General features: G+C 40.1%; 1 protein-coding gene across 5 annotated transcripts in view; it reads left to right on the top strand.

The window, feature by feature from the left end:
* Positions 1–24,417, top strand: part of ATP13A3 (ATPase 13A3) — a 104,754-nt gene that overhangs the window by 78,207 nt on the left and 2,130 nt on the right. For 4 of the 5 annotated variants that reach the window (XM_038749567.1, XM_038749568.1, XM_038749565.1 and 1 more), the window contains 16 exons: positions 350–367; positions 455–608; positions 704–824; positions 2,322–2,446; positions 2,841–3,016; positions 3,522–3,644; positions 3,720–3,799; positions 4,901–4,943; positions 5,046–5,155; positions 6,511–6,607; positions 7,797–7,869; positions 9,428–9,605; positions 12,221–12,408; positions 16,047–16,135; positions 16,741–16,821; positions 17,979–18,065. In XM_038749567.1, coding sequence (XP_038605495.1) covers positions 350–367; positions 455–608; positions 704–824; positions 2,322–2,446; positions 2,841–3,016; positions 3,522–3,644; positions 3,720–3,799; positions 4,901–4,943; positions 5,046–5,155; positions 6,511–6,607; positions 7,797–7,869; positions 9,428–9,605; positions 12,221–12,408; positions 16,047–16,135; positions 16,741–16,821; positions 17,979–18,065 — 1,743 coding nt within the window. The remainder of the gene's footprint in view (positions 1–349; positions 368–454; positions 609–703; positions 825–2,321; positions 2,447–2,840; positions 3,017–3,521; positions 3,645–3,719; positions 3,800–4,900; positions 4,944–5,045; positions 5,156–6,510; positions 6,608–7,796; positions 7,870–9,427; positions 9,606–12,220; positions 12,409–16,046; positions 16,136–16,740; positions 16,822–17,978; positions 18,066–24,417) is intronic. The other variant, XM_038749569.1, reaches the window with a different exon arrangement.

Raw genomic sequence — 24,417 nt, forward strand, 5'->3', positions numbered from 1 at the left:
TTTCATTGTTCATACCAATGTATTTGACAGGTTTTGGGGACAGGAAAATTACGTGTACCGGAAATTGAACTTCCATATAGTTTTATATCATTCAGATAAAATTTATGAACTCTTCATGAATGTTTTTAAATACTCCCACTTAATGATGGTTACTGAGGAATGATCTCAGATCCAGAATTGGGGTGATGTGGAAGGAAATACCTGGTACTTCCTCAAGATGGGGAGGAGATCTGGAATCACCTTTTTTTTTTCCAGTGAAACACCTGTAATTCTACAGTGATTTCATGTTTTGCAAAAGTTCTGGAACGAATTAACAGATTAATTCTTTTGTGTATTCCTTTGTTTTTAGGAGCTGTTTGAACTTTCAGTAAGTGGATATTTTTATGCCCTGAAGAAATTCATTTCTTGGTTGATGGATAATGCATAATTTGTGCATCCTTTGAAAATTCTGCAGGCCACTTATGAGATCGGAATTGTTCGCCAGTTCCCATTCTCTTCAGCTCTGCAGCGTATGAGTGTAGTCGCAAGGGCACTAGGGGACAAGAAAATGGATGCATACATGAAAGGTGCCCCCGAGGTAGTTGCCAGCCTTTGTAAGCCAGAAACAGGTAAAAGAAAGAAAAAGTTTCATTTAAAATTTTGATTGACCAGTAAAAGCATTTTAACAGGTCTGAGATTTCACTTTTTACCCCCTTAAAAACAGTTCCCAGTGATTTTGAAAACGTTTTGGAAGACTACACCAAACAGGGCTTCCGGGTTATTGCTCTTGCACACCGGAAATTGGAATCAAAACTTAATTGGCACAGAGTGCAGAATATCAGCAGGTGAGGATGAGTTACTTTTTTTCATAAACTTATTGACATAGACTATCAAATGTTTTGTGTTCATTATTGTATACCCACATCAAGGTTAAAGTAACAAATCTGACCATTCTTGATTCCCTAATTCCCCACCTTGGCTATTGGGCAGAGATGATTAACTTTTCAGGGACTCCTCGATTACTCCAAACAAAGCAGGGGTGCATTTCTAAGGATCAGTCTTTGCATTTGGTGGCCCCCGATCAAATTGCTCAGGGAAGTTAGCTCGTGCATGTTTAGCTGGCAGGATTATCTTAAGCAAATCAAACATGAAAAATTTGATTCCTACATTGATAAACATAGAAAGGAGGGACATTCATTCATTCAGTCGTATTTATTGAGCGCTTACTGTGTGCAGAGCACTGTAGTAAGCGCTTAGTTGGGACATAGTTGGGATTTTCATGAAAAGCAGAATCCTAAGGAGATGTGTAGGTCTAATAATGATAATTATGGTACTTGTTAAATGCTTACTATGTGCCAAGCGCTGTTTTAAACTCTGGGGTAGACACAAGTTAATCAGGTTGTGCCTCTGGAGCTACTGTAGGAGGGCTCGGGGCCTGACTGTGCTTGTGGGGTTCAAACACCCTCCCTATTTTTCCTTTCCAGGGATGGGTAAGAGTTGGGAACCACAAATAAACCTCAGTTCTCGACTTTTGGCTCCCAGGACCCCAAATGATCAGGGAATCATTTGGGGTCCACTCTGCTGTCCTCCCAAGGCTGGCTGCAAAAAGCTGGGAGATTTATCCCCCTTCCTCACCCCCCCGCTTTCCCAACACCCATCTCCGCTTCCTTAACAGACACGTCTCTCTGACAATCAGGAGACACCTAAGTCCCTGCTAAATATAGATAGGAAGTTTATAGCTCAAACTAGATTTTGATGGAAGTAATCTTTATAAATTAGACCACACTGATTAAAGAACCCCAAACCATACTGCCTCTCCCTTCTCCCTAGCGCATCCCCCTCAAGAGTTAACTTTCCACTCTCCCCAGGACTCTTTCTAAGTTCCTGAAAGTGTCATAGTAGTTCCTCAATTATATTGCTTTCAGCTGGGAACCCCGCTGAAGGGTTTCTCTCAGGCTTTCTGAATGCCAGGATGAAACTTCTGCAAATCTACATGATCATTCATCCCCCCACAAGCACATTCTCCAGGAGTCCAAATTTCTCTCTGTGCTTGCCTAAAGATTGATTTGCCCCAAATTAACTTAAAATAGCCAAGGGGCTTCTCCTCAATAAACTAACCCCACCTCTTTACTCAGTCCTCCCCTGTATTCTAAGAGGAGCAAACAGCTAAATACTGCTACTTAAACTAGCTTTGCCTAGAAAATTAGAGCGGTTCTTTCGTGCACTCTCTGTGGCAGTCAACATAGCCTGTGCAGTCATGTGTTCAATACATTTTGCTGATTGATGATAGATATAGGGGGCTATTTAGAGTAATCTTTATGGAAATCTTTTTTTTTCTACAGAGAAACTATTGAAAGCAACATGGATTTTATGGGATTGATTATAATGCAAAATAAACTAAAACAAGAAACCCCTTCAGTGCTGGAAGATTTGCATAAAGCCAACATTCGTACAGTTATGGTTACAGGTTAGAATTAATAGTAGAACTTTGGGAGGGAAAAAATGTTGTTTCCTGTTTGACCTGCTTTTATCATCTCTTCTTTGTTAATCCATGAGTCCAAAAGTGTGTCTGTCATACTACTGCTTTCTTCCTTGCTTTCCAGTTCTCTCCCCTTTTATACTCCCTCTCACACGTACACACAAAGTATCTCTCACCCCTCTTCAAGGCTTTTTCTTCCGTCATAAGAATCTTTGTCCTGAAATTGTATGGGGGCTTCCCCTTTCACTTGCTCTACAACTTTGGAAGTTGTCCACCTAGCAGTCTAAACCTGGAGGTTTTTCCGCAACACACATTAACTTTTTGATGACTTTTTCATTTCATTTGTAGCTGATTTTGCTTTTATATCTTGATTGGCAATTAGGTGATAATATGTTAACTGCTATCTCCGTGGCCAGAGACTGTGGAATGATTCTACCTCAGGATAAAGTTATTGTTGCTGAAGCACTACCTCCAAAGGATGGACAGGCTGCCAGAATAAATTGGCATTATGCAGACACCCTATCAAAATGCACTAATTCACCAGCAATTGACTCAGAGGTAATTTTAAGATTCAGGTTGCTTAATAGAATTTTCTTGTAAGATTTGTTTCTCAATGGAAAAATAATTCCAGAGAAATATTCAAGTTGAGATGGATTTGTCATGCCCCTGTAAATTCACCGAAATGGAATTACAGAAGTGGAACGTATCCATTTATGATCATCACAATAAAATTTTAGGTTATATGAAAACAGCAAAAGAGATTAATGTCTTTGAAGCTTTCATTTAATTTTCACCGAGTTATTTAACTATACAAATATGTCAGTATTTTTTGTTGTAGTCTACTTTCCCAAGCGCTTAGTACAGTTCTCTGCACACAGTAAGCGCTTAATAAATGCGATTGAACGAATGAGTGATTGAGATACACTGCTGTCTTCATCTGGAAAATGGGATACTAACATTGATATTCACATCACAAGACATAGGCAAGGAACAGAATTCTGAAAAAAGATTGACTTGAGCTTATTGTCATTATGACAACACTATTTTGAATATTCATGCACAGGTTATTCCGATTAAATTGGCCCCTGAGAGCCTAGAAGACTTTCAGATGACGCAGTATCATTTTGCAATGAATGGAAAATCATTTGCTGTAATATTAGAGCATTTTCAGGATCTTGTTCCCAAGGTAATTTTGGTCTGGTCTAAATCGTACAGTTTTGTTTTGTGAATTACACTACTAAAATATTTAATATTTTTTTAGTTGGTGTTACATGGCACTGTGTTTGCTCGCATGGCACCTGATCAGAAGACACAGCTGGTGGAAGCACTGCAGAACGTGGAGTGAGTAGTAGATATTTTCATTATGCAGATGTGACATGAGAAAGTTTTTTTTCCGGCTCCTGAGGACTTTTTCTGCCTAAACTCTACAGAACTCTTCAGGCCTTGCAAAAACAAAGTGATGTGGAGTAATCATAAGCCATCAGGGCGCTAGATATGCAAAATTATCCATAGCGTTAGTGCACTTTGTTAGGGTGCCTGTTTGAAAATTTCAACTATGGCTTTAGTTAAAAAAAAAAAAAGCTAGATTTGTCAAGAGGTTCTAACGTGTGATGTCGTTTTAAGATAAATTATAGGGGTATTGGCATCCATCACTTAGTTTCCCTGTATCAGATTCTGTTTATGAATTGAATAAATTTTGATTGTGTGCATTTAAAATCTCATATATCACCACTACCATATTCACTAGAGATTTTATATAAGAGAATATGGTTACTTTTGTTGATATGAGAGGCCAAGAACACACTATATATCAATGCTGCAGCAGCAGGACAAGCTGTTGGGACTGGTCACAGATAAGAGAAGGAGACTTTAAACAAATAATACACACCACCGATTAAGAGCTCTAAAATTCTGAGGACTCTTAATCTCTCCCCACCCTCTAATTTCATATTACACAGTTCCTAGAATTTGACAAGTTCTGAAGTCTCCTCTTTTTTTGGGGGGGGGGGGGATTTTAAATAAACTATTTTTGTATGTCTGTAAAAAGAAGTATAAATGACCAGTTATCTATCAGAAAAAGCTGTAATTTTTTTCAAGCAATTTCATTTATTCTAACCCACAAACTTTGTCCAGGATATGTTGAAATGCTTTATGTATTTCATTTTGAATGACAAAGTGATTATTTCACCTATTTCAAGTGTTGTGAACTTTGGAGGTACTCATTAAATACTTTTTGACTGTCAAGTTTTTTTTAAAATCATAAGTAATGTGAAAATGCACATTTTTAAAATTATGTGAGAAAATCACATTCATTTTCTCGACCAGGGAAATCTTGGGCTAGCAAACCATTTGAAATTACTGTATTGAAAAATAGTTATAAATGAGAGCATCTGAGTACAATTTATGGAAGAAAAGGAAATTCTGAAATATTTTTATTTCCAGTTACTATGTTGGAATGTGTGGCGATGGTGCAAATGACTGTGGGGTAAGTATTTTTATTAACTTAATTCAGTTTTTCCCTTTAGACTCTATAGACGGTCATTGCATTGTAAACGACACTCACTCGTTTTATTCTTGAAATGTACAGGCTTTGAAGAGGGCACACAGTGGTATATCACTGTCCGAACTTGAGGCTTCGGTGGCATCTCCTTTCACCTCCAAAACTCCTAGTATTTCCTGTGTGCCAAACCTTATCAGGTAACGTGGGAATTTTCTGAACTCTCAAAATACGTTCTAGATGAAATAATTTTTAGAGAAAATATTTACATGATGAAAAATCTCCGTTTAAGCCCCAATAACAGACAAGGTGAAGATTATGTAGGCAAGTAATCAACAGCATATACTGAATTCACCTCTGCGTCAAACAGGAACTCCTTACCAGTGACTTTAAAGCACTCAATCACCTTACCCCCCCCTCCTACCTTACCATGCTGCTCTCCTATTACAACCTATCCCTCACACTTTCATGCCAACATACTCACTATACTTCGGTCTCGTCTATCTTGCCGCCGACCTCTTGCCCACATCCTGCCTCTGGCCTAGAATGCCCTTCCTCTTCATATTTGACGGGCAATTACTCTCCCCACCTTCAAAGCCGTATTGAAAGTACATCAACCCGGCACAGTGGATAGAGCATGGTCCCCCGGGAGTCAGGAGGTCGTGGATTCTAGTTCTGGCTCTGCCACTTGTTTGCTGGGTGACCTCGGGCAAGTCACGTCACTTCCCTGGGCCTCAGTTACCTCATCTGGAAAATGGGGATTGAGATTGTGTCCGTATGGGGGACAGGGACTGTGTCCAAACCGATGTGCTTGTATCCACCCCACCACTTAGTACAGTGCCTGGCACATTCTAAGTGCTTAGCAAATACCAGAATTATTTGTTATTTATTATTTATTTATCTCCTCAAGAGGCCTTCCCTGACAAAGCCCTCACTTCCTCTTCTCCCACTCCCTTCTGCATTGTCCTTGCACTTGGATTTTCTCCCTTAGTTCACCTGTCCCTCAGCCCCACAGCACTTCAGCTCATATCCGTAATTTATATATTTATATTATTGTACGTCTCACCCTCTAGACTGTAAGCTCGTTTTGGTCAAGGAATGTGTCTGCCAACTCTTAGATTGTACTCTCCCAAGTTATATTGTATACTCCCAAGTGCTTAGTACAATTTTCTGTACACAGTAAGCCACTCAATAAATATGACTGATTGACTGAATGCTTTCTGATGTAGAAGGTTGGCCTAGTTGCATGGGAACAAAGTAGAAATCCCAGTCCCCTTCCTTCAAGGAATTTATGATCTATGTGCTACCCCTCTGTTGACTTGTGTTTTGCTCCTCTCTCTGTTCTTCCCCTCCTCTTCCACCTACCCTCTCCTCGCTACCCTTTCCCCATCCTCTCACCCATTTTCCCCTCCCTTATTCTTATAAAATTTTGGCCGACTTCTTTTAAAATAAAATGCATCATTGTTTATGTTGGACAACCGTTTTCTGACCATATTTCAACAAGAGGGTGCATATTTAAATATTTTCATTCACTTGCCAATATTTGTTTCTCTAGGGAAGGCCGCGCTGCTTTGATAACTTCCTTCTGTGTATTCAAATTCATGGCTTTATACAGCATTATACAGTATTTCAGTGTTACTCTACTATACTCTGTAAGTATTATCAGTTCTCACATCTTATAAATGAGGGCATGATATTAAAGAGGACTGTGAGCTCCTTACGAGCAGGGAACGTGTCTACCAACTCTGTGGTGTGGTACTCTCCCAAGCGCTTAGCTTCTGCCCAGGGCTAAAAAGACCCAAAATCGGCATCTTTGTGACGTCAATCAATCAGATTGATAGTGCGTTTACCATGTGCAGAATGCTGTACTAACCACTCAGAAGAGTACGCTATAACAGAGTTGATAGCTGCTTGCCCTGTCTACAGCGAGCTTATAGTCTAGATGACGAGCTTGCAGTCTAGATGGTAGCTCTTAAAAGTTTGCCGAACACCCCAAGTCCAATCCCACTTATTCTTCCCATAATAACGATGGTTCCACCCCAGGAAACTCCGCTTCTGCTTTACTTCCTGACATATAGGCCTGCATGCTTCCTGTGTGCAGAGCACTGTACTAAGTGCTCACTCTTAGACCATGGGCTGCTGATTCCCACACTCCACTCTTTTTGCGAAGGTGGGTTCCCATATGGTGTCCTGGAAGCTAATAGTAATGGTATATAGTCAGATCTTCTATAACATGTAGGGATCATGTTCCTGATGAACGACAAATTAAGGAAAGCGCGTGTTTTAGGACTCATTCTGTGTCCTAGCGTCATGTTATTTTCTACCCAGACGCATGTTGGGAGCACATTTTCTAATACTGCCATTATGTTCTGCCCAAACAGTTATTGAATATCTGTTATGTCAGAACTGTGGTGGAATTTTGGGAATAAAAAGCTTGATTCCAAGTGGAATAGGCAATCTCCCCATTATCCATGAAGTAGCAGATTTTAGAAGATAATGTTTTGTTGGAAAATTTGTGTTTTTCATTGCTGCTACGATTTTGAGAAGTTCAGTATTTTTAAAAACCTTTAGACAAAAAACCCCTGCTGTATTTGTAAATTGTATTATCTTTTGAATTGGCTCGGTTTGTAATATATATCACTGCATCTTGGATTAGGTTTTTTTTTTTTTAAATTTGATCCAAGTGAATTACTTGGATATTGCTACTTATGTAATTATATTCTCATAACCGTGTAGAATAATTGTCAGCGCTTCACGAAAAGCCACTTCTTTCTGAAAATAATTTTAAAATCGTTAAAGCTTTCCATGAAAAGTAATAAGGAATATTGTTTCTTTCCTTAGATCCTGAGTAATTTAGGAGACTCCCAGTTTCTCTTCATTGATCTGGCAATCATTTTGGTAGTCGTTTTTACAAGTGAGTATTAATGTATTTAAATATATTGAACTGTAGAAAATTGATTTATTTTATTGAAAAATGTGTGCATCCTTTTAAAATAAGTTTTCATCATAACTATAACTAAAGAAACCACTTGTTGCTCTCACACCCTGACTACCCTAAAATCTGCACCCTAAAAATCTGATGTTTCAGTAAGCAGGAGGAGAGGCACTGTTTTGGACCGTTCCAAAACTTCCATCCCCACAATACTCTTGGCCATGACATTTAGAAATTCCATGTTTTTGGGGTTTTTTTTACTGCGATGAGGCCCTAGGAAATGATAGTCCTTCATACTTCCCTCTGCTGAAAACCCCATCCAGTGTCACAAGAATCCCCCACAGTCCCCATGTTTTGATGAGGAAAGGAAAGCTACAGGTCTGAGTTGAGGACGAGTAACTTTAGGGGATACTCCGACTTCATTATGAGATTGAATGTTAATTTGTAAGAATTAAGTTTACGAGGCATGTATTGAGGCACTTTACTAGTCTCAGGGAAGAATACTGTGGTAACAAGATACATGTTTCCTGGCCTCAAGCTTAAAGTTTAATGGGGGAGACAAACGAAAATTATTTCCAGACAGTGAAAGCCGGAGGAAGAGCCTGGGTAAATTGGAAGCTACATGTCAGGATTATAAAACAGTTGAAAAATAACTGAATGTACAGACAAATAATATATGAATAAAGTGTACACGTACATACATTTTGCTGAGGATTGAAGCTTCTTTTATTTATTGGCATTTGTTAAGCACTTGCTTACTATGTGCCAGGAGCTGGGGTAGATACAACATCATCAGGTTTGATGCAGCCCGTGTCCCACATGGGGCTCACTGCTTTAATCCACTTATAAATGAGGTAACTGAGACACAGACAAGTGAAGTGACTTGCCCACGGTCACACAGCAGACATGCGACAGGGCCAGGATTAGAACCTAGGTCCTTCGACTCCTAGGCCTGTTCTCTTTCCATGAGGCCATGCTACTCTCAGAGTAAATGGACTTTAAAGATGGGAAGAGCTGTGGCTTGGTAGACGGGCAGAGAAGTAAGTTTCAGGTTGGGAAGCGCACACAGAGTCAGGAAAGTCGAGAGAGAGATGCGGTTAAGCAGGGAGCTTGGAAAGAGCAAAGGGTGGGAATTGGTGATAGAATTTGAAGGAAGATCTGTTTAAAAGGTGGGGGAGAGGGGCTATCATTTTCTAGTTCCAATACTACCAAGCTATTTTTAGCATTTTTTTTACGCTTATATTTAGTTACCTCCCAGGACTTGGCCACACTTATGTCTCTTAATGCTGTAAAAATTTAGAATATCTGCCCATCTTCAAATATGAAATGGCTTTTAATGCAATTTTATGGATTTTCAGAATATTTAATAATGGCCCAGAATAATTCCTTGGGCTATATATTTACTTTCTGAAAATTATTCTCAAAGGTACAATCTGATGGGCACATAGAATGTATTTTGAAAGTAGTAGTTGACCTGTAAATCTAATGACATTTCAAAATTGTGGAATATGATATATGTTTCTACTTTTTTTTATTATAGTGAGTTTAAATCCTGCCTGGAAGGAGCTTGTTGCACAAAGGCCACCGTCGGGGCTCATATCTGGAGCACTTCTCTTCTCTGTTCTGTCTCAGATTATCATCTGCATTGGCTTCCAAACTTTAGGATTTTTTTGGGTCAAACAGCAGCCTTGGTATGAAGTTTGGACACCACAATCAGAGTAAGTTCACTAAGGGTCCAAAGTTTTTAAATGACTACTTTTTAAAGTATATTATTGCAGCTGTATAATAAAGAGAATCACGCATATTTTAGACGCTCTTTATTTTACAGATGCAATCCTGACATCTCGGCCTTCTCGTGATTGCATTTGTGCTCATCCAGGGTGATTAGGATGAAGGAGTGACTCCGTAGCTTCTGAGTTCTCGGCGGTCGAGAAGTTAAAACAATTCAGTTATTGTTTCTTGGTGCTGTCCATACCTGTTGGGTAGACCATTCGTTTCTTTAGAGCTGCGTTCTCCCCACCCTCAACCCATCATTCTTGAAATGATGACCTGTCTTGAAAAGAGGAACGTGAATGTTTCGTCTACACAGATGTCCAGATTTGCTTCAAGGCATTGTTTGTGTTTTGGACTGACATCAAGCTAAAGGCTGCCTCTTTTCGTATGTACGTTCCGCTTTCGTATGTACGTCTTGTGTCTATTTCTATATTCCACCCATTGTTACCTGGCAGCAAACTTGGAGGACTGTCGCCATAAAACTCCCTGTTCTTGATTTGGTAGACCTCTGCTTGATAATCTTTAGGACGGGGAAAATGCCTCCTTTTCAATTGGCTCATTCTTTTTCTAGCAACATTTTAAAAGTTACTGAAGCAGTCTCTGCTGTTTACTGCTGCTGCTGTCTGTAAGGGCCATGGCCCGTTGTGTGCTATTGGAGCTGAGGCTGTGGAAAGGAGGTTGCTCTTTATTGAGCTCTTTGGCTGGTGTTTCATTGAACGTTATCAGGTTAGTTCTCTGCACATTGCTGCCGTTGCTACTGCTGATCACGGTGCTGCTGTAGTCTGGACAGAGCCTCTGCATCTGGACTAAAAGCTCGTTGTGGGCAGGGAATGTGCCTTCCAACTCTGTTAATGTTGTACTTGCCCAAGCAATCAGTACAGTGCTCTGCACAGAATAAGCATTCAGTAAATACCACTGATTGATTGCATCTGTTGAAGGCCCTTTTCTTCTTCCTTTCCCTCTCGTCGGGCTAGCACCTATGTGTACAACTCTAATTTATTTATGTCATTGTCTGTCTCCTCCTCTAGACTGTAAGCTCTTTGAGGGCAGGGAACGTGCCTACCAATTTTGTTGTGTTGTGTTCTCCCAAGCACTTAGTACAGTGCTCTGCACACAGTGAGCGCTCAAAGAAAACCAATGATTCAGTGATTGATAGATCCCTCCACATCCTGGAACCCGTTGTTTTTAATGCTCACATTAGGGAGAAAAACATTGAGCAGCTGTAAATCAATCAATCACTCAATCGTATTTATTGAGCGCTTACTATGTGCAGAGCACTGTACTAAGCGCTTGGGAAGTACAAATTGGCAACACATAGAGACAGTCCCTACCCAACAGTGGACTCACAGTCTAAAAGGGGGAGACAGAGAACAGAACCAAACATACCAACAAAATAAAATAATAGGATAGAAATGTACAAGTAAAATAAATAAATAAATAGAGTAATAAATATGTACAACCACATATACATATATACATATAAACAGCCAGTTAAGGAACCAAGAACCCAGCCTTACATGTGCGTGCCTGGGTTTGGTTCCAGTCAGTTTTGTGGACGGCCGCTGAGGTGAAAATAAACCGGGTCCAGATGGTCGTGAAAGACTGCCTGGCCCTGATTCACTCCTGCTAGCCAGGCCTAAATTTCCAGTTGTTCATAGTGAGCCATGGATCCAGGTTTTCTAGTCATTTTCAATTCTTTGCTGCCTCATGCTCAAGAACAATGTAGGTTTTAGACAACTTGCTCAAAAGCCCAGGATACTGACAAATCCAAAGCAGCCAGTAGGTCTGGGGAATCGTGTCACAGGACCTCTAAATGCAAGTGAGCATTACACTTCCCGCACACCTTGGCTTGAGGATGGATGCATTGGTCAGGGGTTCAAATCCCGGCTCCGCCAGTTGTCAGCTGTGTGACTTTGGGCAAGTCACTTCACTTCTCTGGGCCTCAGTTACCTCATCTGTAAAATGGGGATTGACTGTGAGCCCCCCGTGGGACAACCTGATCACCTTGTAACCTCCCCAGTGCTTAGAACTGTGCTTTGCACATAGTAAGCGCTTAATAAATGCCATCATCATCATTGCAGGGAACCTTAAGGTGCTGTTTCATGGGCGCCTACTGTATGCCGAGCACTGGACCAAGCTTAGTCCAGTGCTCTGCACATAGGGAACGCTCAATAAATATGACTGAATGAATGAATTTTATTTTCTTAATATGTTTTGTTGCCAACTTGTACTTCCCAAGCCCTTAGTACAGTGCTCTGCACACAGTAAGCGCTCAATAAAGACGACTGAATGAATGAATGAATTTTATTTTGTTAATATGTTATGCTGCCAACTTGCCCTTCCCAAGCGCTTAGTACAGTGCTCTGCACACAGTAAGCGCTCAATAAATACGATTGATTGATTGATTGATTTCTCTACCCTACGTGTATTTAGGGTGAGTCTGTATTCCTAAGTATTTTTCTATTTTTACGCAACAGGTTGGACATAGTTTAACAGTACTGTTAAGGTGACGTATTGTTTTTCTTTTATTTTCTAACCAAATATTCTCTTCTGTTTCTAGTGCTTGCAACGTATCAGGAAGTCAATATTCCAACTCTTCACTTTCTGACAATGAGACTGAACCTGATGCACACAATATTCAAAATTATGAAAATACTACAGTGTTTTTTATATCCAGTTTTCAGTACCTCATAGTGGCAATTGCCTTTTCTAAAGGGAAACCCTTTAGACAGCCTTGCTACAAGAATTGTAAGTTTAACTTGAATTATGCTGGCGCTTTTAATATGTATGTATTCTAAGTAAGAATGCACCAGGTCCAGTGGATTTGCCATTTCATGATGGGAATGTTCGTTTTTGTACATGAATGCATACTTTCTGAACAGGTGATGTAATATTGTGGGGGGCAAGCTCGAGTTTCTAATTATCAAAAGATATTAAAGTTCCATTTTGGCTGATAAGTTTTGTCTTAGAATCAGGTGACTATTCAAATCTATTCAAGTTAAGATTGAAGAAATTATATGAGTTTCCTTGTTCTAAGTAATTGCAGCTTTTTCTAAAACAGCTCATTTGAAGGAAAATATCTTGAAAGTGCTCAACTGAAAAATGCAATCTGAATATTTTGAAGTTTTGTAACAAACATTGCTGAATGAAATAATTGCATTTCAATTGGGAATGTTATTATAATGGATTTGATGTGGTTTTAGTACCAGATATAACAACAAAAAAACCCCAACACTCTCTCCAAGGTCACCAGTGATGACCCCCTCACAAAATCTAACCAACTATATTCCAGGCCAACACCTCTCAAACGCTCGACTACCTGCGACATCACAGGCAACTCTCTTTTCCTAGCTAACTTCTTGTTCTCTAACCTTAGTTTTACTGACAACAGTTTTGTCCTGCTTCTCCAGGCCTCTCTGGCCTATCCTTTTCTGTCTCCTTCTCCAGCTCTTCCTCTGCTTCCCAGGACAGACACCTCAACTCTCTGCTCTAGGTCCCTTTCTCCTCAATTTCCCCTCACTTCCTTGGGGAGCTTCTCTGCTCCTGCGGCTCCAAATATCACATCTTTGTGGATGGCTTCCAAATCCACCTCATTGCTGTCTTTCTGCAAATCTCATGTTTCCCCTGGCTCAGGGCATCTCTACGTGGATATCCTGCTGACACAAGCTCAGAAAGGTCAAAAACTCAACTCCTCACCTTCCCTCCCAAATCCTGTAGGCAACCTACCTTTCCTATCAGACTTTCTGACATCACTATCCTTCCCCTCACTGAAGCCCGTAGCCAAGGTACTATCCTTAACTCCTCGTTAAACCCAAGTCTTACCAATTCTTGCACCACAACATATTTTTAGGGTATTTACTAAGCACTTCGATGTGCCAGGCACTGTTCTAAGCACTGGGGTCGACACAAGCTAATCAGGTTGGACACTGTCCATGTAGCACGTGGGGACCACCGTCTTAATCCCCATTATACAGTTGAGGTAACTGAAACACAGAGAAGTGAAGTGACTTGCCCATGGTCACACAGCAGAGAAGTGGTGGAGCCTGGGATTAGAACCCAGGTCCTTCTGACTCCGAAGCCCCTTGGTCTTTCCACAAGGCCATGCTGCTTCTCAGGATCCAGCCCTTCCTTGCCAAATGAACCATGTTGGTCTAGACACGTAGTTATATCCCAGCTTGACTTCAGCAGTCTGCCTCCAGCTCTCTCTCTAGTTCGTACTTCACCCTGTTGCCCAAATTATCTTTCTAAAATATTGTTCCACATACATCTCTCCCGCTCTCTAACCCTCACATTGCTTTTCTTTTCCCCTCCGCAACAAGCAGAAATTCCCAACTGTTTACAATAAGACCCTCAATCGGCTTTCCATTAATTCTGTTGAATTCTCGCAAGCACTTAGTACTGAGCCTTTTGAGAAGCTGCGTAGGGTTTATTCTGTTAATCTGAAGTCTGTTTTTGGTTTAGATGTTATCCTTTTCTTCCAGTTCCACTAAGAGTGTTCAGGAGCTAGGAGCGTCTGCTCCTCTTCTTTTCTTTTCTTTTCTTTTCTTTTCTTTTCTTTTCTTTTCTTTTCTTTTCTTTTCTTTTCTTTTCTTTTCTTTTTTCTTTTCTTTTCTTTTCTTTCCTTTCCTTTCCTTTCCTTTCCTTTCCTTTCCTTTCCTTTCCTTTCCTTCCCTTCCCTTCCCTTCCCTTCCCTTCCCTTCCCTTCCCTTCCCCCTCCCTTTTCCCCTTCCTTTTCCCCTTCCTTTTCCCCTTCCTTTTCCCCTTCTTTAGCTTCAGGCATTGCTTCTACCCCAGCACTTAGTGCAGTGCCTGGCATATAGTGCTCAACAAATACCACTATTATTATTATTACTGCCATCTTCTGAAACCGAATTATTCCCCTTCCTTAATTAGCGTGGGCATCTCTGAAGTCATTTATAGGATACTATCGCATCTCATGATCATATTCTCTGGGGTATATTTTTCTTTCTGCTTGTCGTATGATTTTTTGAATAGCTTTATTATGATTTCAGAGGCAATTTCTTAAATAGAGGGGAACAGACTGTTTACTGCTCTAGATTTTAATGTTCTGAGGCCATTGTAGTAATACTGTCATTCAGGATCATCACCAGAAAGTCTGCCTTTTGCTGCCTTCTAGTACAATTAATTAGAATGAAAACAGGTTTAATTGACAGCTTAATTTTGTTTTAAAGTTATCTTTTAATCATCATCATCATCATCAATCGTATTTATTGAGCGCTTACTATGTGCAGAGCACTGTACTAAGCGCTTGGGAAGTACAAATTGGCAACATATAGAGACAGTCCCTACCCAACAGTGGGCTCACAGACTAAAAGGGGGAGACAGAGAACAAAACCAAACGTACTAACAAAATAAAATAAGTAGAATAGATATGTACAAGTAAAATAAATAAATAAATAATAGAGTAATAAATATGTACAAACATATATACATATATACAGGTGCTGTGGGGAAGGGAAGGAGGTAAGATGGGGGGGATGGAGAGGGGGACGAGGCGGAGAGGAAGGAAGGGACTCAGTCTGGGAAGGCCTCCTGGAGGAGGTGAGCTCTCAGCAGGGCCTTGAAGGGAGGAAGAGAGCTAGCTTGACGGATGGGCAGAGGGAGGGCATTCCAGGCCCGGGGGATGACGTGGGCTGGGGGTCGATGGCGGGACAGGCGAGAACGAGGTACGGTGAGGAGATTAGCGGCGGAGGAGCGGAGGGTGCGGGCTGGGCTGGAGAAGGTTTTAATGTTTGAACTGCTCCTTTACCAACAAAGGGAAGCGTATACTTACAGAACAGAGAGATTTGGCCTTTTGGTATTAACGGGTAGCAAGCCAAAATGGAAATGCATTTTTTGTCCTATTTTCCACTGTGAATGTCATTGTTGAGAAACTATTTCTGCACATCCTGATTGGAACCACAAGGGAGCACTGAGCACCAAGTACTGAGAGTGAGAACAATCCACTGAACTGCTTGCATTTCATCTTTAATTCTTCCGCTAGTACCGATGTGACCTGATTTATCGAAAATGGCAGTTTTTCTGCCTCAACTGTAGGTCGACTATATTCACTTTTCAACCACGTTGCTCGTTATGACTTGGATTGCCTCATTTTACGCAAATAGTGCACATCCAGTATAAATCCGAGAGGACCCGCAAGTTGTTGAACATGGAGGCCTAAATTGGAATAGTCCAGACGTAGGTTTAGGGGTTCACATGGCCTCCTCAAGCAACTTCTGGCTGGGATCATCCCTCCCCAGCTCTCATCAGTGCCAGGGTGGTTTTTAAAATGACATAGATGTCATTTTGTTCAATCACGATATCCTCAAACTGCAGGCTTTCCAGCAGAAAGTGCTTTAAATATACTTTCCTTTTTCCCCTTTCAGATTTTTTTGTTGTCTCTGTGATTGTTCTCTACATCTTCATATTTTTCATCATGTTGCATCCAGTTGCTTCTATTGACTCGATTCTTGAGGTAAGATGAAGTATTTGATGACTACACTTCATACAATCTATTCATGAGTGTTGATTTGCCTATGGTGCTCGCATCTAAGCCACTAGACTTTCTTTAGTCATGTATTCAATTTTTTAAAATTGCTAAAGATCCTAGATTCAGCACCTTCTGTTAATAATGTGTCTCCATAATCCAACCAGACAAGAAATTCTGATCTCGAATCCAAAGTCCTTTATGCCACAGTGTCTCTTGGGTGAAGTCTTTTAGACTGTGAGCCCACTGTTGGGTAGGGACTGTCTCTATATGTTGCCAACTTGTACTTCCCAAGCGCTTAGTACAGTGCTGTGCACACAGTAAGCGCTCAATAAATACGATTGATTGATTGAAGTGTTACATTTTATTAACTTGTCATTAATTTAAAGGGTCTTCAAACCCTCTGGGATTGATTGCATTTTTAAGTCAACACATAGGCATTATTTTGTAGGCTACCTTTCAAAAATATTGCCAGAACATTGCACCCTATCAACAGCTGTACTGTATTGGTAATATATTACATTTGTGATATCGATGAAGCTTTTGTCTAAATAGAATTAGGATATTAACTTTTTTTGAACTCTGTCTTGTAGATAGTGTGTGTACCATATCAGTGGCGTATAACCATGTTCATCATTATTATTGCCAATGCCCTTGTATCTCTCTTGGTGGAGGTAAGTGATTCACATTATCAGTTTGTTAATTTGCTGCTGTTTGGCCTTTCACTGGCATAAGCAAGTCTTGATTATCCAATAGAATGGAAAATAGGATAAATAAATCACCAGTAATCCTCAAATCTTTGAACCATTTGTCTTCTCTCCCATCAAACTTTTTAATAGAACTAAACTTAAATGGATCCACTTTACAGATAGCTGGTTGGAATTTCACTTTCATCTCAACACTTTGAGGAAGTGCAGAGAAACAGTGAAATATTGGTTCTAGAAAGGAGAAACAAGAGATGTAGCTAAGCCATAACAGGATCGTCGGTCCCTGAGTAATCCAGAGTTGGTTGATTTTTAGCTAAAGAGAGAGATGAATGCCACTACAATATTCATAACTTTTTATAAATGCATTTTAATAATAAAAGTAGGATGTACATTTTTTGTGGTACTTAAAATTTCTCTTTACAACTGTGGCTAAATGTCTTTTGATTGTTGAGAAATCTCATGATCGGGTATCCTCTCTCACTTTTCAGGTGAGGGTATGTTTCTTAGCCCTTTCTCGGGTTCATTAAGAAAAACACTAGATTTAGTAGCTTGGACTTTCTTCCCTTCCTCCATCCCAACCTCCTCTTTCCACTCGCTTCACATCAGTTTTGAACTAAATTTCTACAATTAAGAACAACCAGGTATCCCTTCAGGGCGCCTGTGTTTTGCCTTGTCCCTATTTTTAATTTAGATGTGCAGCCATGCTAGTAAGTCCGCTTTATAGTGCAGTTTTATTTACCACTACTGCTTAGATACTAAAAAAGGGACAAAAATTAGCCAACAGAAGAAGTGATTGTAATCTAAATTAAAATGCTTTTTTGGATGAACAAATGCCAGAGAATGTTAGAAAAGCAGTGCCTTTATGGAAAAGTACCTACAGAGCTCTACGGTTTATATTCTGATCAGGAGTGTCCGAATCATAGTTCTAATTTGTGTAAGTTATATTATAAAAATACAAATTCAGTTAATCGTTTATGTGCCAGTTCTGAGTAAATGAAATAACTAATGAAAATGGAATGACCTGAAGTGATTGTTACATTGTTTGAGATTTTTTTGTAAGTGCACATTAATAAGGAATGATTGCTAGCTTTTTAATTCTTCCCACCCCCTGGAATGTCTCTCAGAATTTCCTCCTTGATATGATCCTTTGGAAGGTTGTGTTCAGTCGAGACAAACAAGGAGAATATCGCTTCACTACACAGTCACCACAGGTTGGAAAACAGCGCTTACTATCAATTCTACAAGTGTATAGGCTCATTTAGTTGTGTACTGTGCATTCTTTGTAGTATATCATTGTGTGCGTGCTGCTTTGATACTCTCCCTTGATGTCTGGTATATTTCTTTTAAATTGTAAATTCCCAGGAAGTTCATAACATAATTTTTCTTGTTCTATGCACATTTTTATGTCTCTTCTCCATCCCAGTCCTAATCAAGTACACATGTAAGGTTCTTCATTTCATCCATAAAAAAATCGAGCACTCGGTCTGTCCGTTTCCATAATCTTGAACATGAGTCTTCATATGTCAAGAACTCTTGGATAGCGAGAGAGAGGAGAGTTTTGAAAGAGAAAGTATCTCAATTCCAAAAATGGGCTCCAGAGTTTTCAGCCATTAGAGGCACTTCTTTCTTTACCACTTTTCTTGAGTATCCCGATTCTATGTTGGAGTCTTTTTTAATCTTGATTAATTGCTTTTCATTTGCTGTCCCAACATCTGCCTTGGGTTAATCAGTCAGTTTAACAGTTGAAATCTTTGTCTTTGGATGCGAAACTGCCTTTACCCTAAAGCATATAGTAAGTGTTGAGGAATTAGTAAATTATTTAACCCACCAATGTTAAAAGTTTCTTTAGAAAGGGAATTGAAGTGTAGGTGTGGAAGGTTTTTTGAGAATATAGACTTTGATTTAGTATCTTGGCAACTGACATGTACTATGAGCCCCTTGGAGATTAAACAAGGAAACTTTCTGTGACTTGTGAGGAATAAATGGCTATAAAAAACCTAAGATCCTAAAGAAGTACTTGCCACCTTTTACGTGCTCTTAGGACTGATAAACCTAGTTGCCTGCTAGCTGTATAAAAAACCTAAGATCCTAAAGAAGTACTTGTCACCTTTTACGTTCTCTTAGGACTGATAAACCTAGTTGCCTGCTAGCTGTATATTGCACAAATCCGATTTTGGAGGAGAGGGTGGTCAACCAGTAGTATTTATTGAGTGCCTGTTGTGTGCAGAACACTTAACTGCTTAATAATTGTGATATTTGTTAGACACTTATTATGTACTAAGCGCTGGGGTAGGTACAAGATAATCAGGTTACACATGTGGCTCGCATTCTAAGTAGGAGGTAGAACTGGGATTGAATCTCATTTTACAGATGAAGGAACCAGAGGCTCCAAAAATTAAAGTAACACAGGCAGGGAAGTGGCAGAGCTGGGGTTAGAATTGTACATTCCAAGTGCTTAGTCCAGTGCTCTGCACACAGTAAGTGCTCAATAAATACGATTGAATGAATGAACCCAGGTCCTCTGACTCTTCCCAGTAGGCCATTCTGCCTCAAACACTTGAGTATACTATAAGTAGTATACAGAATGCGTGTGCCTACGCTCAAGAAACTTACAGTAAAGCAGGGGAGGCAGACACCACTCGGAGGTAGTAATAGAGATCTAATATGTGTCCATTAGTGCTACAGGAGTTTGTGAGCACGTAAGTCTTCAGGTCATGTTGAAGTGCTAGCTGGGGGGCTGAGAAATTAAATGGGAAGGCCTCTTGGAGGTGATATGATTTCAGAAGGACTTTAAAGATGGGAGAACATGAAAGGAAAGGGAGGAGGGTGTGAGTAAAAGATTGGTGGGGGGAAAAGATGAAATGAGGCATAACGAGTAGATTAGCTTTTTATAAAAAAAATAGAATTAGGCACTTACTCTGTGTCAAGCATTGTTGGAAGTCCTGGGGTAGTTACAAGGTCATCAGGTAGGACACTGTCCCTGTCCCACATAGGGCTCACTGTGTAAGTAGGAGGGAGTACGATTTACACCATCTTACAGTTGAGGAAACTGAGGCACAGAGAAGTTAAGTGACTTGCCTAAGGTCAGACAGTGAGCAAGCAATTGGCAGCGCTGGGATTAGAACTCAGGCCCTCGGACTCCGAGGCCTGTGCTCTTTCCACTAGACCACGCTGCTTGCAATGAAATGTTTGTGTGCTGGGGATATAGTGAGAGAAGAGAGTGGACTGGCTGAAAGAGCATCTAGTCAGTGTCTGAAAACCAGTGGCTTTGTGCAATTTATTAGAGATTCGGAGGAGTGGGGAAGCATGTGCAAAATGATTTTTTAGGTAAATTCTAGTCCTACCTCTGCCACTTATCTGCGGCATGAGCTTGGGCCAGTCATTTAGCATCTCTGTGCCTCTTTCCTTATCTCTAAAATTGGGATTAAGACTGAACCCTATGTGGGACAGGGACTGTGTCCAGCTACTCCAGTGCATCGTACAGCCCCTGGCACATAGTAAGTACCATTAAGAACAACACAAATAGGAAACACCTGTACAAGTAAAACCAAGGTAATATAGGATTTCCAGGAGAAGGGAGTTGTCCGCAGTGTCAAAGACAGTCGAACAATGCTCAACACTTAGTGAGTGCCAAAAGAACAAAATAAACCAAAGGGGGGAAAAAACCCAGTAAGGCACCAGCAGCTCTGACCTAGGCCAGTGAATACTCTCGAGTCCCGGGTCAACCCCACACTCAATCTAGTCCTCAGTCCCATGGCACCACAGTCTCCCATTGATCTTTCACAGCTAAAGCCTCAGTGGGTCCTCACCTTTGAAGTTTCAAGGTGAAGAGGCAGAACTCCTTCCTGCAGAGGCCAAAGAGCTCCATCAAAAAGTGCTGCCACAATGCCTTGGCCTCACTGCTCCTCTCTTTAGACTCCATGATTTTGCTTCTGTATTTTTTACTGTAAGGCTTTAGCATCCTTCCTGGATAGCTTCCTGAATACATTGAGCAGACTCTTGCTTCCAGAATATCCCAAGTCTATCATTTGTGTATCGATCCCTGTAGAGATAACGTGGCGTGTCTTCCAAAAAATTGAAATGTAGGTTTTGTTCTCTTTTTTCTGCGTATTTTGCTTTCCATGAGTGGCAGCATGTTTCCCTCCAAGGACGGGGCCATCTTTAACTTTGAATATTTCAATTAAACTAAACAGTGAAGACTTTAGGGAGTTGACTTTCGGGGCGGTGATTCAGCAATAATAAAGTTTTATTATGTTGATGTAATTGAATATTAAGTAGTCTACGTTCTTTTCCGTTTGACTCAAAAGTTTTGTTGTTAGCGTGCTATTCAAATGGGTGGTTTCAAACCCTGCAGAAGACATACAAAATGAGTTGTACGCGGAAAAGATGTGCTGTGTATTTAGCATAATATTCTGTTGGCAACATCATTGTGCATATTATAATTTGGGAGAATTTCTGGAGTCTTTGTTGTCTAGGATTTTTGTTTCAAATCCAGAAATGATTAATTTAGATAGCTGAGCCTTTTTGTTTAGGCTGATGTTTGATTTTTACCAAGTTAAGTAGTGTCACCTCACCCTTTAACTTCTTAGTTTTCATCACGCACAATCTTTATGAAAGAATGTGATCAATTCCCAATCAGTGGTATTTAGTGATTGCTTATTGTGTGTAGAGGACTGTACTGACCACTTGCAAAAGCACACAATAGTACAGTTTAGTAGGCATCTTGCAGTCTAGGTGGGATGACAGACATGAAGATAAAGTATAGGTAGGGGAAGTATATCAAGCACAATACTGATTTGTATTTGTAAGAAGATAATTATATTTGAATTCAGTTTTCCAGTACCTTTTTAAAAACACAGTGTCTTGTCCATTTTTTCAGCTGAGGCAAACACTATCTTGGATCATCTTGTTGTTGAATTGGGGCTTTGTTTCAGAGGAATTTAGGCATGTGGGGCTAATTAGGGCAACCCCCTTTCAACTAAACTATTTCTAATGCCAAATGATTCCCGAAGTATTTTTTTTCTGTTTCACTGCTTCCTGCCTTGTCAAATTCAGAGAGATGTAAATTAAATGCTGTCCTTTAATTTATCTCCAGAAACTTCTGCAACAATATTTCCTGCATTGGGTTCCCCAGAAAAGGGATGCAGAGAATCGATCAATGGTATTTATTAAGCACTTACTGTGTGCGGAGCACTGTATTAAGCGCTTGGGAGAGTACAATACAGAGTTAGTAGGCACATTTGGTGCCCACAGTGAGCTTACATTCATTCAATCGTATTTATTGAGCACTTACTGTGTGCAGAGCACTGTCCTGATCCCTTTTTCTACAAAACCGCAAGAAGCAGCGTGGCTCAGCAGAAAGAGCACGGGCTTGGGAGTCAGAGGTCATGGGTTCTAATCCCGACTCCGCCACTTGTCAGCTGTGTGACTTTGGGCAAGTCACTTCACTTCTTTGGGCCTCAGTTCCCTCATCTGTAAAATGGGGATGAAGACTGTGAGCCCCACGTGGGACAACCTCGATGACCTTGTATCCCCCACAGCGCTTAGAACAGCTCAGGAGATCCAATAGTAGTTCAGCACAAATTACTGTTAGAAATTATTCAACTGTAGATTAAAATTTAGAAAAATGCCTTCTACGTATTTTGCCCTAATACACATGTATTTCACCAACAATTTTGGTATCCTGAATTCATTTGTATTCACCCGAGAGGAAAAAAAAAATATTTGAAAGGGTTTGTTGCTCCAGAAATACAACCTGAATAATTCAGTGCTAAATTATTAGACATGCAGACAGCTTCTAAGAGTAAGAGCAAAGTAATAGGCAGTGACTGTTAAAGTGCAGGCAATACATTCCAAAAACAATGGCCACGAAAATGCATGGTTTTATTAAATTATTACATTTAATCTACCTTTCCTTTTTATTTCAGAGATTTCTTGGCCATTGCATCTTTAGAGAATGAATTTGTTTTTTGTTACAGTTGACAGGAATCTTGTTGCTGGTTGAGTTTATACCTGTTGACTGGAATTTATGTCAATGACAGGAATTTATTCTTGTCAGTGCTGCTTTGTCTCTGCCACCTGTGGAAAACATTGGCTGATTTAGGAGAAATTGTTTTAATAACAGGATGCCGATTGGGATAGCATGACTCACATGCTGTTAGAATTTATAAACAGTATTTTAATTTCCACCTCATAGCTCCAGCATTTTTCAGACAATTGAAACCAAAGCCGGTGATGTCGCCATGTCTTGCTTCTACAATTATTTACTAATACCAATAATGTATACTTGCCCTCGTTGAAAGGTGTCTTGCCTCCTAGTTTTACAAGCATTAAGCCTTAAAACACCAATTATTAAAATGAATAAACAGAGGTAAACCCAGTCATTTTGCAAAGCTCTCACAGACAAGGTAGGGTTGGGATTGGAATTCCTGATTCTGATTTCAACCCCTGTTGGAATCTGTAGACTCACATCAATGCTTGTTAAACTGCAGTTAGGCTATAGTGTTCGTTTTCTTTTGCTCACAATATATACTCAGTTTATAATATTAAGCACTACATTTCTGATCTCTGTTGATGGGGGTTAACGTCTGTATAGGCTGATGCATATTTTATTGTGGTGTGAAGGAAGACTGATAGTGCCACTTCTAGATACATTTTTCCAATATATTACTAATACCTACCTTTCCCTCATTCATATTCTCCCATTCTAAAACTCAAGAGCAATTGTAGTCTCCCAGGACAGGTACTCTCGGACATTTGGATAATTTGGGGGCCTTCTTTAGTGGTCCCAGGAGCAGGGGAAATAATGTTGCCTTTGGCCTTCCTTGGAGCTACAGTGGTCCATTTTGTATTTGAGAATTATTAGTGACTTTGGCCTTCTTTGAAACGGGTGAAGATGGGAGGATTATTTCTGATGAAGATGAGCCTTAGGTTTTAGTTTTCTGTAACCTCTCCCAAACCCTTTCCAGTAGGTGACGAAAATCGGAGCTTCTTTCTCTAACCCCGACTAGGAAGTGATGAAAATCAGAGCTTCCGTAGCCTCCAGCTTCCTATACTTTGGGGTATTAAGTGTTTTTGCTTATCTTAGTCCTATGGGATTTTTATCATGATGCTCTCACTTGCACAGTAACCCCTTTGTACCCTCTCCATTGTCTCTTGTGTTCCACCTCTAACTCATCTTATCCTCATTCCAACCTATCTGCTCCTTCTCTTTATACTGTTTTATGTTTGTGTGCGTGTGTGTCATGTGTAGTATCTTTCTACTAAAAAAGCTATACTAGCATGTTTGTTTCATTCCAGTTTTCTGGTGTATATGATTTGGGGTGGGAGGTGGAGGACTGGGAGGTTTTTTTCTAGTAATAAATAAAAAACAAGTTTGGTGCTTATATAGCTCATTCTATTTTTAGATTTATAACAATTGTACACTGTTTTATAGGGATGACATTTTTTTGAAAAAGGCGCATAAAAATGAAAAAGTGATTGTCCATAAATAAATGAATTTTAGTCATTGGTTGCACCATAGTCCACCGATTAATATATATTCAAAGTAGAGTAGAATGTTAG

This window comes from Tachyglossus aculeatus, chromosome 7 (genome assembly GCF_015852505.1).
Source record: "Tachyglossus aculeatus isolate mTacAcu1 chromosome 7, mTacAcu1.pri, whole genome shotgun sequence".
Classification (NCBI taxonomy): Eukaryota; Metazoa; Chordata; class Mammalia; order Monotremata; family Tachyglossidae; genus Tachyglossus; species Tachyglossus aculeatus.